The 14,854-nt window shown below is 36.8% G+C and overlaps 3 protein-coding genes across 3 annotated transcripts; all 3 read left to right on the forward strand.

The window, feature by feature from the left end:
* Nucleotides 1–117: 117 nt before the first annotated feature.
* pdha1a (pyruvate dehydrogenase E1 subunit alpha 1a) lies at nucleotides 118–6,818 on the forward strand. Its single transcript, XM_028031459.1, has 11 exons — nucleotides 118–279; nucleotides 1,351–1,419; nucleotides 1,739–1,912; nucleotides 2,079–2,205; nucleotides 2,743–2,834; nucleotides 3,008–3,100; nucleotides 3,714–3,869; nucleotides 4,909–4,980; nucleotides 5,058–5,125; nucleotides 5,581–5,689; nucleotides 5,862–6,818. Exons 1-11 carry the CDS (start codon nucleotides 232–234, stop codon nucleotides 6,024–6,026), a joined length of 1,173 nt encoding a protein of 390 aa, XP_027887260.1. The 5' UTR covers nucleotides 118–231; the 3' UTR covers nucleotides 6,027–6,818.
* Nucleotides 6,819–8,184: 1,366 nt separating this feature from the next.
* prdx4 (peroxiredoxin 4) lies at nucleotides 8,185–11,540 on the forward strand. The gene is made up of 7 exons (XM_028031461.1): nucleotides 8,185–8,478; nucleotides 9,890–10,007; nucleotides 10,101–10,217; nucleotides 10,362–10,484; nucleotides 10,918–11,048; nucleotides 11,178–11,212; nucleotides 11,419–11,540. The coding sequence occupies exons 1-7, from the start codon at nucleotides 8,268–8,270 to the stop codon at nucleotides 11,467–11,469; spliced, it is 786 nt and encodes a 261-aa protein (XP_027887262.1). The 5' UTR covers nucleotides 8,185–8,267; the 3' UTR covers nucleotides 11,470–11,540.
* Nucleotides 11,541–12,757: 1,217 nt separating this feature from the next.
* LOC114153124 (diamine acetyltransferase 1-like) lies at nucleotides 12,758–14,592 on the forward strand. The gene is made up of 6 exons (XM_028031462.1): nucleotides 12,758–13,000; nucleotides 13,080–13,131; nucleotides 13,257–13,337; nucleotides 13,424–13,525; nucleotides 13,636–13,676; nucleotides 13,801–14,592. The coding sequence occupies exons 1-6, from the start codon at nucleotides 12,935–12,937 to the stop codon at nucleotides 13,966–13,968; spliced, it is 510 nt and encodes a 169-aa protein (XP_027887263.1). The 5' UTR covers nucleotides 12,758–12,934; the 3' UTR covers nucleotides 13,969–14,592.
* Nucleotides 14,593–14,854: the final 262 nt, after the last annotated feature.

Raw genomic sequence — 14,854 nt, forward strand, 5'->3', positions numbered from 1 at the left:
ATTAGGGACAAGGGTGAACAGAAAATGGATGGATGGATTGCCATTGCGATTGCCGATGTGATACTGTAGTGGCGGTAGCGCTTAGTTCTCGGTATTGAGGTATAAAGAAAAAGTAGTAGAAGAAGAAGAGTGGGCGGAGCAAGCGGCCCCGGAAGGACAGGGCCTTAGTTGGGTAGAAGGACGGGTAGGCTACGTGTTGAACTGAGCTGTGTAGTCTCTGTGGAGGGAAAGATGCTGACCAATATCTCCAATGTACTGAGGGCCTGCGCTCAGAGAAATGTAAGCTAAACTATTTTTTAAACCCATGTTGTGTCCCAGTTAGGCTCTGGCTAATCTGCCTTGCCATTGAAATCGCGCGGTGTTTACCCTATATAATCTGTCAGCTGTTTTCTGACCTTGTGAGGCCGGTGCTGGTAGCAGGTCTGGCTAACGAAGCTAACTCCTGCAAACATATCCACAATAATTGTATTTCTCAGCGCTTTGACCAACATAGACTCAATTATTTAGCTTTGTGTGCCTTGACTTTGTGTTTAATGTATAGTCAAGCACAAACGTTACCGTTTCTGTTGCTGTCTGTTGTAAACCGGAAAAAAAAAAACACAACAACTTCACAGGTAGCTTAGCTGTTTCACAAATCAAGAAGTTATGCTTTAGTGTGCACTATAAGAACTTTCAGACTTGCATTTTAGTAGAATAAAATAAAATTAGTTTGTTTATAGATTGACGTTCATCTAGAATAGTGGCTTTATTAGAAATCTTGGCAAAAATCTGAACTGGAAGAATGTTAAGTGAGAATAGGATTATCTATAACGTTTTATTAGCATACATTATTGTTTTTCATTTTTACTTAACTTTAGATCAGCTTGAAACCTGCTGAAAGTTATGATCCACAATTACAAAAACTTTTGTTCTAGAAAAAAAGGAATAAAATAGACATCACTCTGGAACGTCCAACAAGCAACATTTCTGTCTTTTATTAGTGAGTAGAAATTAATGCAACTAATTTACTTGTAGCCATTGTTCATCCAAAAAGGCCACACCTGTTATTGCGATGCAGTATTTAAATAGTTTGAAACAGACTATTCTGACTAAACAAATACATCGATTCTACAAACATTATTCATTTTAAAAAAGGAATCATTTAAAATTAAACATAAATGTGTCTAATTTTTGATGAGGTACAATTTCAGGGGGAGGGCGTTTTAAATCGTAATTTTTAAGAATATCTGGTATCTCTTAGTAACACCGACAGTTACTGACAGTGGAATTGATTTTATTTTGAGTGATGTGAGAAAGTTACGAAACATTTGCTGATTTTTAAACCTGTTGTGTTCTCTGGCCCTACGATAGGGAGCTGCAGCTGTCGTGTCAGCACGGACCTATTCGGACTTCACAACCCAGGCAACGTTTGAAGTAAAGGTATGTTTCAGAAACTAACCCCTGGTTCCCAAAGCTTTGGTCATTGAGATTAGGCTGTTGAGATCCTCTCCAACAGTAAAATAATATTTATCCTATAATTGTTTCAGAACATGTATTACAGTCCTAATAAACATATAGAAAAACAAGAATATTGCTAGTTGATGATAATTTTGTGTACTGTTAAGTTGATCTACTCCACTCAGTTCACCAGTTTTTCCAAGTTTGTTTGTTACCAGACAACAAAAGCACTATGTTATACACTCTATTAAATTGTTCAATGCATATTTAGATTTCTCACTTATTTGTTTTTTATTTCAAGAAATGTGACGTCTTCAAGCTGGACGAGGCCCCTGCAACTCAGGTGGTTATGACACGGGACGAGGGTCTGCAGTACTACCGCACCATGCAGACTATGAGGCGGATGGAGCTGAAGGCCGACCAGCTGTACAAGCAGAAGATCATCAGAGGGTTCTGTCATTTATATGATGGCCAGGTGAATATAACGCTTCTTAGCTTGTTTGCACCAGTCCATACAGTGCAAATACACAGATTCACTGTATTATTCAGGAGTAATTTATGCTTTTCACTAGAAGCTGTAAGAAATTGTTAGGGTAAGGTATGTGTCTATATATGTGAATTTGTCTGCTTTCCATGTGCAGGAAGCTTGTGCTGTTGGTATCGAGGCATCAATTAATCTAAAAGACCACCTGATCACAGCATACCGTGCACACGGCTACACTTTAACAAGGGGAGGAACCGTCAAGGAGATCATGGCTGAACTCACTGGTGAGTCTGCAGTGCCAACTGATTCATCTCAAGATGGATTAAGTTCCTGCATAGATTTAGCACTCGACACTAGATTATAGTGTAAAAGTTATTTATTTCAGCATCTGTTGGAAATGTTTATAAAGACAATTTAAATAGTTTTTGTGTGAACATCACACAGGACAGATCTATCCGTTGATATTGACGAGAAAATAAATCCCACAACTATAGTGAAAGCAGAAGCTGCAACAAGATAGAAATCTAACTTTCTGTAAAGCAGACCGGATACATTTGTCAAACTAGTGACAGTCTAAAACCTAGGTTGCATAAGAGATGAGCTTCTGTGGTCTGCTGTGCTGTGAAGCGGTGTGATAATGGTGTAATCATCTGCAGCTTTGATGTCTGCACTGTAAATACATGCTGTCATACTGCGGCACTAGCAGGTCAGCCCAGGTTACAGGATCACCTGTGTTTGCCCATGTTTAATTGTGAAATGCTTGAACTATAGATAACAACTCCCTGCCTTGTTCTTGATGTCTGTTTATTTTTTATATGCAGGCAGAAGAGGCGGTATTGCAAAGGGCAAGGGAGGCTCTATGCATATGTATTGTAAACATTTCTATGGAGGAAATGGAATTGTCGGTGCCCAGGTAAGTTGCTGAACTCTTAGACAACGTGTGTGATGTCTCAATGGGTAACCTTTTATTTTCTCGCACGCTGAGTAATTTGTTACTAGTTTTGGGAGAGAACTAAAAAGAAATCAGAAAAATCTTTATTCTACATGTTAATGATAACTTTAACTTAGGTGTATCTGTTTCTTCAGGTTCCTCTGGGTGCAGGTGTGGCGCTCGCCTGCAAATATAAGGACACAGATGAGCTTTGTGTCTGTTTGTATGGTGATGGTGCTGCCAACCAGGTATGAGTCACTAATCTCTGACATTTTACATCTTGAGTTGTAAGAATTTGAAGCAGTTACTCTCAAAAGCTTTTTTTTTTTTTTCACCGTAGCATTTATCACCTGCTTTACAGGATGAAAAAATGCTGTGTGATCAATAGTATATATATTTTCCGTCAAAGGTTTACAAAAATACAAACGTCTTTTAATTTTGGTCTGTTTCTTCTCTCGAGAGGAACAAATGCTTAAAATATAACGTCAATGATTTTTAAAAGCAGATTAAAAACTGGTTGATGGCTGCAAAAATTGTTTTAAGATACAATTTTAGAAGGTACTTTTAAACAAATATCACTGTCCTTTATGCATATTTTTGAACGTGTATATGTACTTTTGTCCCTTAACAATTTTCAGAACACAGGAAATTCAAAGTTATTCAGCAAATTCCTGTTTTAAAATGTATTAAGTGGATCTAAATATCTGACTCTAGCCTCACGTTATTTTTCTGAATGTTTTCTGAGAAACATTTAAACATTTAATATGAAAATTAGTCATGTAAAATCAATCAGACTATATTTTTTCCGGGTTTCTTAAGTGAGCAAGAAACATAAAAAATATTTTCTTGTGTGTGTTTCAGGGTCAAATCTTTGAAACCTACAACATGGCAGCTCTTTGGAAATTGCCTGTTATCTTTATCTGTGAGAACAACAGGTACGGAATGGGGACATCAGTGGAGCGAGCCGCAGCCAGCACCGACTACTTCAAGAGGGGAGAGTTTATTCCTGGTCTCAGGGTACAGATTTTTACTTACCTACTTAAATCTTTTTTTGCCAGCATAATTCAACAGAGCATGGATCACTATAATATTATTTTTGGGGAGGTTTAAAAGGCAAGGCCAGCGTATTTCTGTACCCTCCTATATACAGAGTATTTCAAAGAGTTTTACAGGAAAACACCATAAATAAGTAAAGACGCATACATTTTCTGAACAATAGTGAAAAATTTAAGTATCACATAAAGTTACAATCCAATTTTAAATTAGAAAATTTGGAATGAACTGATAAATGATTAACTCTTATGGAAAAACATGTTTAAAGAGTAATGTTTTTATTTCTGACAGAAATCTGATCTGAGGAGTTTGATACCTGGCCAACAACAATAATGTTCAGTGCCCCATACACCATCAATAAGAATTTGAATTATGTTCTTTTACAAACAGGGAGCAAGTGCAGTAATACGATCCATTTCCTGTTGTTGGTCACAACTCTGGTAGCAGGATTTTTGATGAGGCCCTGCTGACGTTTGCAAAATTCAGTAAATATTCTGATAATGTTGCCTAAAGCTGCAGATCAATTGTACAAGTTTAGCCGTAAAAGGAATAGCTGATACTATTTTGCTTAGAAAAAAGGTATATAGTTGATATCACACTTTTTAAAAAAATATTTATATTTGGGTTAATACTGATATGTGAATATTAAAATAACGGTGCAGATGTCAACTGGGAATTTTTTAAAATAAAAAAATAGATCTGAGTTGCTCAGTTATTGTAAAAACTGAAATTATGATTTAATGTCAACTTAGTAAGTTTAATTTTCAGCATTGCTAAGATAGCAGTACAAATAATTCATTCGCTATTGAGATTTTATTACTACAGGTTGTCTGGAATAACCTACCTTAAAAGTAAATAAAGTGAGTAGTGTGGTTAAAAACTGGTCTACAATTTGGGATTTTAGGCCTAATCTTATCCAACTTGTAATGACTATTTGTTGCAAGCATAGATTCTTTCAGAAGAGCTTATAATGATTTATTAAAATTATCTTTTTGCCTCCTAGGTTGACGGTATGGATATTCTGTGTGTTCGGGAAGCAACTAGATTTGCAGCTGATCACTGCCGGTCTGGGAAGGTTAGTCTTAATAATATGCCTTAAAAGTTATTACTGCTGCTGTTTTTTTATGCTAAACATTTACTACTGTTCATCAGGGTCCAATACTCATGGAACTACAGACATACCGTTACCATGGACACAGTATGAGCGACCCTGGTGTCAGGTACTTGATCACAGCACCTCAGCTGTTTTGCTTTTCTTGCTACTAATATGAAAATGTTAAATGTCATGTTCTCTGTGCTGCTGCCCTTCTTGCTTCTGGCTTGTTTTCAGTAGTCTTCATATACTTTCCCTCCCTCTGTAGTGTCCTTTCAATAACAACACCCGGGGAGAAACTGAGAAACTAATCCTGCTATTGGCTGTTGCTGATTAACCTCTGTAGAATAATAGAAAATCAGAGATAAAATCGTTCTAATTCTAATTTGGATCCTGCAACATTGGTACACAGGAAGTACAGATTTTGCACAACAGGTCGAAATATGATTCATTAGCTGCTATATGTTGCAGGAAACCATGTTCTGTTTTTTTTTTCAAATCCTTACATTTGGATAGAGTGTACAAATGTGATTACTGTAGTCAATCCCTGCAACGTCCCTGCACCAATCTCTGCTCCTCTAGCTACCGCACACGTGAAGAGATCCAGGAGGTCCGCAGTAAGAGTGACCCCATCTCCCTGTTGAAGGACCGCCTTCTCAGCAACAACATGGCCAGCGTGGAGGAGCTTAAGGTAGCAAATACTTTGAAGTTGAACAAGTTTGTATCAGATTTTATTTGTTAAAAAAATTTTACAGAATTGTTTTTTTTCATGTAGCTGCATAGACGATTGTCATTGCTCGAGTAGCTGCTCTGTACGTGTTGGTTGCCACTAAGCTTTTGTTTTGTCTGTGTTACATCTGTAGGAGATCGATGTGGAAGTGAGGAAGGAAATCGAAGATGCAGCTCAGTTTGCCACCACGGATCCCGAACCCCCCCTAGAGGAGCTGTGCAACCACATCTTCTCCAACAATCCACCGGTTGAGGTGCGCGGCACCAACCCGTGGGCCAAACTGAAGTCTCTCAGCTAAAGTCTGAGTTGCTTTGTCAGTTCTACTGTAACTCAAGTCCCCATACTGTTATGTGAACACACTTCACATGATGCACCATATTTGAGTGCAGTATGTGAACTCACATAGCGCATCATATCCAGAGCTTTAACCATTATTTTTTTTGCCACTTTTAAACGATGAGAACAAACATGTTCTCAGAGTTAAACTGACATTAATTGGTTCAACTTTCAAGTTTGTTCTTATTTCACCACTCTAATCTGTATGGGGTTTCCATTCAAACACAGCTAAAACATCTGGACTTATTTATCACTCTTATTCACTAATGGTGAGTGGGTTTTTTTGTTTTTTTTTTTGTTTTTTTACCCTTTTCAAATCAACTTTTTCATTCTTGATACTTGGATTAGACTGTTTCTGTCATTAAAATTAAAATGAATATGGTGAAACACAAAACAGTTGGGAGATGGGTAATCTGAAGTGCATTTGGTTCACATCGTTGCCACATTCTCACTGAAACATGTATTTATACTTTTAAGATATTTTGACTGTGAGCCATATGAGCAATATATTTCAAATTGCCAGTCCCGATGAATTATTTGAAGTTCCCATCTATGAATTTAGCACTTCAAATAAGTACCTATGATGCTTTTCTTAAGCTTCTGTATTTAAAAGTGTTTTTTTCTTGAGCGCTAAGCTCTTGAAATTCTGTTTCCCCCATGGGAGTATGGATAGTGTATTCCATATTTACCTTTTTGTTGTTACGCTCTGGACATTGTTGAGGTGCAATAAATCTCACTCTTCGTGTCAAACCCAGCTGCATGTCTTTGAACTCTTTTCTCCTTGACTGTAAATGATAGTGTTTCCTCAGGCAGTTTGTACCCAGACATTTCGGACCTTTCATGACAAAAATACCTCAAAAGGTTTGATTCAACCAGTATGTTTCCATTAAAAATGCCACATTAAATAAGAAGTGCAGAGGTTTCTTGTATCTGTATGTGCCTGACCCAGCTAATTATGTGCCTGACCTTTACATTTGTTGTAGCTTTTCAGTGATTTTTAGAGAGAAATTGATTGTGGATGTAAAGTATGTCGTATATATCCAAAATTCTGGGAGTCAAAATTCCACTGAATGTGTATTTATAGTAGTAATAAATCTTACAGCCTCGATATAAACTCATCTTTCCAAATTGAAGACTTAAGTCTTGGTTAAGTATTTCTGATCTTGCAGCTTTTTGTGACATTACGTTATTCACTAAAGATGGTTATTTTACCAGATGTAGCTATTAGAAGGTGGTGCATAAGAATTTCCATTTGGTTTCAGTACATAGTACAAACATATTTGACAACATACATGGTACATTGTTGTAAACATGCTTGCATGTCTACACAAGCTGTTAGCAGCAAATACAACTTTTAACTTTCAGCTGTTTTTAAACACTAGCAGCCTATTTATAAGATCAAAATGTCTTGTATGGATGTATTATAACTAGAATTTAAAAATGGCTGCTGTTCAGTTACTTATGGAAAGCTTACATTTGGAGTAGCAAGTAATTCAAGAAGAGTCTATATGGACACTGGATCCATACTAAAATAATAAAAAAAACATTAAGCTTGTTTTCTTTTTGTGCAATTTGTACTTTAAAATTACCTTTAATCTCATTTGCTACATGGCTTGTATGAAGTGCAATCTTAAGTTTTCTTGCCTATCTTTCTGCAAAGGTCTTAGATTTGTGACGTGCATGACTAACATCCTGTTAACAAAATAATCCACATGAGCTGTTCATCTGTGTAGCTTCTCCAGAGTTAAAATGAGCACTTATACACTTTTCATGAAGGGGTTCGATTCCAAACATTACTGCGGTGTGACCAGTGATGTTTGTAGCCATAAACGTCATTGGCAGCTTCAGTTTGTGCTTCAATGGTTTGAAAGCTTTTAAAGCACTTCATTGGTTGAATTAAGAATGTTTTTCTGATGAAAGTTTTATTTAGGGGTATAAAGGTAATGAGGTTGCAAAAATGTTGAAAACCATGCACCTTTCAGTACATACAGAATAAATTCTTCTACAAGGATATGTATCTGGTGGCTTCGTGTATTTCCACTAACAATTAATCTGAAAGCTTAATTAGCTCCAGAAGATGGCGGTAATGCAGCAATGAGGACGCCAGCGGCAGGAAATCTCCAAATGACGAAGAAGAAGATAAGGAAGAAGGCTTCAATCCTGCTGAAAGTCTGAAACTACGTGCACACGGGGGGACGACACAATGGAGTCTGGTTTCAGTACCGGTGCAAAAATGGAGCTGCTGTGCGCCTTTTGCGCTGCCTTGCTCCTTGCCAACACAATCGCTTCTGCAGAGGAAGGCGCTCACCTGAAGAACTCCCAGTGTCACAACTACGCTGGAGGACACGTCTATCCTGGAGAGGCTTTCCGTGTGCCCGTGTCCGACCATTCCCTGCATCTCAGTAAAGCCAAGAGTGAGTTCCTTCCTGTCCGACTGATTTTAAACCCACTGGTTATTGAACCGATGTTTTGCACGCTGAAAGTGCGCGTTTTTAGATGCGTTCCTTGTTGGAAAGCCACTGCTGTGTGTGTGAGAAGATAACAGATGCGCACTGACGCAGCCTACGGATGAGCGTTTAATTGTGTTGCTTTATGTCCCTTTGTTTCCTCGTGGGTTTTAAACTCCATTTAGATTTCACGCCAGAAACGCAATTTTATTTCCATGCTTTTGATTCAATTTTGTAGGACACGTCAGTGTATGACATTGATTGGATAGTTTGTCTCTCTCCGCCCCTGACACATGACCCAGAATAGCAGCACACCAACACACTTATCCATAAAATCTTGCAACATGCAGCTAGTGCGTATGTTCTAGTTTTTAATGATTACGATCCTTAGTTTGCTTTGCTTCTCTGCCATACTGTCCATGGCTTACCCTAATGCAAGCCCTGTCCTCTATTCTTGCTTTAGCAATTACTGATGGCATACTGCTCATTTTGAATGTGAGTAATTTGAGACCGATATCAAACATGGGAAACCTGTACTGGCAGTCTGATTGGTAGGCACAGAGTATATTCTCCAAAATTGAGGACAACAGAAAAACATAAAGGAAAAAACTTGCAAAGATGACTTGGATGGAGAGTATGCAACATAAAATAAGACAAACTACTGTGCCACAACCATATCCACATCAGATGCTGTTCAAAATTTCTATGTATACGTAGAAAATATGTTCTTAAAACCGTGGCTCAAATTATGTTTAGATGTCATGTAACACATAAAGCCCGTTTTTATTATTTTTTAGATAAGTACTCAATTTGGCAGTCTTTGGTTCTTAGAGTCAGTCCATAATTTCCACTACTGTGGAAATGATGATGTTTAGAAAAGAATGGAGCTTGAAGTACTGTCAAGGTCAGTGTAAGTGTGGAAAAAAAGTTAATTGGTTATGGCTAATTATTCTCTATTCCCTCTCTCACTTTGAAAAAGAATAACTTATATCCACACATCTGTTCATCTGTTTTTTCCATCCACCCGTTTGCCATCATCTGTCAATCCATAATGGTCTAAACTGGGAAAATTTGAGGAACTGAGTCTCAAAGCATGGAAACTGATATGATAAAAAAAAAATGTGTAGGACATCTAAAATCTGATGCGTCTCTGGAAGTAAACACAGCTAATTCTTAAGAATATGTAATTGGATCAAATCCAGTAAAATAAACTGATTGTTCAAATCCACTGCAGTAGTTTAGTGTCAAAAATGTAGCCATTTGCCACGACTTGTAAAATGAAGTTGTTTACAAGTCTCCTATACAGGATGGGAATATGCAAGTGGAGAACATTTCAAAGAAAATAATTTTTTTGTGCATTTTTTTTTTTCTATTTCAGTTTCAAAGCCTGCCCCCAACTGGGAAGGAACTGCTGTCATTGATGGGGAATTCAAGGAGCTAAAGCTATCCGACTACAAGGGGAAATATCTTGTTTTCTTTTTTTATCCTTTGGACTTGTACGTATGTCTTGAATATATTATTGTAAAATCACATTGTCTTTCCTGGAGTGCAAACATGTAAAATATGTCATCATGGTTTTTCTACTGCAGCACATTCGTCTGCCCCACTGAGATCATTGCTTTCAGCGATCGCGTGCATGAATTTCAGGCCATCAATACTGAGGTGGTCGCCTGCTCGGTGGATTCCCAGTTCACCCATTTAGCTTGGTAAGGAAACCACTTCCAGTAGACTTAGAAAGTGCAAACCACACTCAATAAATAGCATAATTACATATTGATTACTCTAGCTCTTCCGTAACTTTAGTAATGATTTGTCTAAAATGTTTTGCTCACTTTTTCTGTTCTGAACAGGATCAACACCCCCAGGAAGCAGGGTGGACTCGGACCAATGAAAATCCCTCTGCTGTCTGACCTCACGCACCAGATTTCAAAAGATTATGGAGTCTACTTGGAGGACCAGGGTCACACGCTGAGGTGCAATTCAAATTTTAAATCACCATCATGGTTCAAATAATGCTGCTCTATAATGCTGGAGAAGTGAAACCGTCCAATCAAAAGAAAAAATTGGAACAGGATGTAAAATTGATGCTTTGTGTTGTTTTTTTGTTAATTATTTATTTATTCTGGAGAACTTTTCCAAATCAGACCTTTGCTATTATTTATAAAAATTATTTATTTGACTTTTAAATACTTTTTATAATTTGTCGTAATTATTGCAATAATTACCATAACATATGATACAAGGAATATTTTTTTTCTTATGCTGCAGAACCTTTTTTTTATTATTATTATTATTTTCTCAATTTTTTTGATATAGGGACTAGATTTTGAGACTTGAGTCAGAACTAAAGTGGGTATTTGACATAGTGAGCCCTAACCTCATCCAACATGTCCATGTTTTTGTCAGAGGTCTTTTTATCATTGACGGCAAAGGCATCCTGAGGCAGATCACCATGAATGATCTTCCCGTGGGAAGATCAGTGGATGAGACTCTGCGGCTGGTCCAGGCCTTCCAGTACACAGACAAACACGGAGAAGGTACTGAAAGTGCTTTTCATTCACTTTTGGAAAAATTATTTATCTTTTGGCTATAATGAAATCCATTTTTGAACAGACACCGGGTTTGTTCAGCATTTTTTATTTATTTATTTTTTTTTTTCCCTACAGTGTGTCCAGCAGGATGGAAGCCAGGCAGCGACACTGTAAGTGTGACTGGGAATTGGACTGATTCTTTGTCCTGAATAGTCTTACGAAACAAAATGCATCATAGAAAACCTGATTTTGATCAGTTTAAGAGAATGTTTCTGAAGTTCAAACATTTTTCTTTTCTTGGCATAAACTGATGATCAAAGATGCTTGGTGTATTTGAAAAAAAAAATCATTAATTAAATTATATCTTCCTCCACAGATCATTCCTGACCCCTCAGGCAAGCTGAAATATTTTGACAAACTGAACTGAACAACTTTTCTGCTTTCCCTCCCAAACTTTTTAATTCCAACCAAGTTCAAATAAAATCTTTTTTTTCCTAATTTTTGGTGCCTTATGTCATTATTTGATTTCATGATTACATGTTGCATTTGTGTTTTCCCCTAAATTGGGGTACTTGTTGCTGAATGGATGATCATAAGTCACTAATGAAGGAATTGGTACGCTATACTGGCATATGATTAATATGAACACTGCTTGTTTAGTACTAAAATAAAAAATGTCCTAAATATAGAATTATGTTGGGGCACATACAGATTATGATGAATTCCAGGCTGTGTATTTATTGGCCAACGGGTGATAACTGGTAGTTAATATTTCATCATCACTCTTTTTTTGTTTTCAGCAGCTAATCAAGTATTAAAGTGAGGCTGATCAGACAAGTTTTCTGGGATGGGAGCGAATTTTTTCCCCTCCTTTTTAAGAGGAAAACTCCTCACTCGGTTTTATCATCACCTAGGTAACCGTTAAACAATTCTTCCTGGACAATGAATCCTGTCAAAATGAAATTTCCCAGCAACAGCCACATTCTTATTTGCACTAAGTAGCATCTTATAGTCAGAATATTTATTATATATGGATATCTATATAGTTTTGAGATTTTTAAATATTTTTACATATTCTTATGGCATACTATGTAGCTTTAGACTCGGCACATTTTGAAGACCTTCTTCATAATTTGAAGACGTGAAGAAGACCTTTACCCAAACTATGACATTTTGCACTAGGAATAATGGTAAGTTAGACAATGCCATAAAACAGAAAATTAGAAAACCTACAATAAAACAGCTACAGTATCAGTATGTGGGAGCATTCCCTCAGCTCGGACCCAAACAACTGTTAACAATGTAGAATAAATTATGGACAAAACAATGTTGGCAGATGAATTACAAACCTTGTAATGCAAGTGCACCTTGAACTGTCTGCAAGCAATAAAAGAAACTTACTCTACTGGGCAACTTTCCTAAGAGGAAATTGTTCATATTCCCATTACAACCTTCAGAAAACCCTCACATTGAGTATTGTAAGAGACAAATATTTGCAAAAATCTTCATTCTGATTTGTGGTTTGTCTGGTGGTGTGTCTGTGCTCACTATAGCACTTATGTGTTGTTAGGGCTGGTTAATATTTCTCTTTTGATCAGTACTCAAGTGAAAAACGGTGATGAACAGAGATAAGCGACTCATATCGAAAAGAAACAGGATATGCGTCAATATGTGGATTTACAATCAGGCGTGTCTTTTTGGAGGATACATAAAGGGAAAGCTTCTGCTGCCACTGTACAACTCTGGGAGCGGCTGGTGCAGAACTGTATGCGCTAGCTTTTCTAATTCTTTGCCGGGGGGGGGACTCCTAATGAGCGAATGAAGAAACAAATTTTGCTCTTGTTCACATTTCGAGGACTGGTAAGGAAAGGAAAAAAAGGGAAAAAGAGAAAATGGCCAATTTTGTGTTACGGTCAGCTGAACCAAAGGATGTATCTGATATCTTGCGACTCATAAAGGTAAGGCACTTTATCCGCTTTCTCAACTAGTTCTTTCTAGTTCAAATTTAAATTCAGTTCATATCTTTATGCATTGTAGGAACTTGCTAAATTTGAAGAGATGGAGGAGAAGGTGATGCTCACTGAGAAAGGTGCTGTGCATTAACTTATTTATGCCAAAGTCTACTATCCAAACAAGCAGTAACCTCTATTTGTAAATAAGCAAAACAATTTTTGCTATGGAATCCTTTAACACTAATATCCTACTTCAACTTAGATCTGCTTGAGGATGGCTTCGGGGATCATCCATTCTACCATTGCTTGGTTGCAGAAGTCCCAAAAGATCAGAGCACAGAAGGTAAAAAAAAATAAAAAAAAAATCTTACCTCATATTTTAAGATATTTTATAAATAAAGCCTTTAACTTCTAGTGTCTTTTATCAAGGATTTTCTGTGATTGGCTTTGCAATGTACTACTTCACATATGACCCGTGGATTGGAAAGCTTCTCTATTTGGAAGATTTCTATGTCATGCAGGAGTTTCGAGGTAAGATTGCTGAATAGTTCAGCTGTTGTGCAAAATGTAATAATTTACAGCTGTGTTGCAACATTGGCAAAAACTGTTGTAATTGCTCTGCCTGTTTAATGTTTCACCAGGCTTTGGCATTGGTTCACAAATCCTGAAGGTGCTGAGTGAGGTACAGACACATTATGTGTAATTGCAACTTATCTGGTCAAACATTTACGTTGATTTTGGGTGTATTAGTGCTGCTCATATGCTTGCCTTTTAACGTCCATTTTTCTGAAATATCTTTCCTTCAGATTTTTGTAAAGACCCGCTGTAGCAGTATGCATTTCATTGTAGCAGAAAACAACAAGCAGTCTATTGAGTTCTACAAGAGAAGGGGCGCCGCTGACCTGTCCTCGGAGGAGGGCTGGCGTCTCTTTGAGATCCAAAAGAAGGACCTGGTGAAGATGACTGCAAAATAAAACATACTGATCACTTATAGAGAATTTTAGGGATGTCAATAACAATGTTTGTGGGACAGTTTTAATATTTCTGTATCTTTGATTCTTATCTGATTTTGCAACATTTACCTCATTCACATTGTAAATTAAGCAGATTAACACTTATTAACAAACTGCTTACTAGTAAAACCCGTTTTTTAAGGCTTTATGAAGACAAATTACTCAGTCTTTGAAGTTATATTCTTGTGTAGAAGTTATATTCTTGTGATTTATGAACACAATAAGTGGATAGAAAGTAACCTATACATTAAAATGTGCAGTATTGGTATGCAATAAGGAACATCTATGTTATTTTAATATGCAATGTTAACAGTTATCTTGTAAATTAAATCTGTGATGGAGGTTTTTGGTTTCATTAATTAGAAATGAGTTATATTGTAAAATGTAACAGTAAATGTGATGTTTTGAAAATGGTAATGAATAAAATATGAAAATCTAAGTGCATAATTTGCTATTGTCAGAAATAAGCGTAAATTAAATATACTTTAGGAGAAAAACAACCACCACCACCCCAGCAAACTTTGTCAGTTTAAACTTTGTTCATAAAACAGATTTTAAATAATAAAAATGTTACATTTTCAAACATATGGAGCGCCATTTTTTTAAAACCAGATAGTGTATTTACTTGGCTGACGACTTCTGCTTTATTTTAATTCAGCATTGCCATTGATCTTCAGAAATCCTGAATCAAATAAACATTTAACAAAGCAAAGTGCATGTTTGTAAATCAGGTGCTAGTCACTTTGTACCTTCATTGTATTATACTTTTGCAGCTTTGTCCATTTCATAAAAAACTCTTTGGGGGGGAAAAAAGAGCAATATACAACAGGATATTTTGTACTGAACA

This window comes from Xiphophorus couchianus, chromosome 11 (genome assembly GCF_001444195.1).
Source record: "Xiphophorus couchianus chromosome 11, X_couchianus-1.0, whole genome shotgun sequence".
NCBI classification, from domain to species: Eukaryota; Metazoa; Chordata; class Actinopteri; order Cyprinodontiformes; family Poeciliidae; genus Xiphophorus; species Xiphophorus couchianus.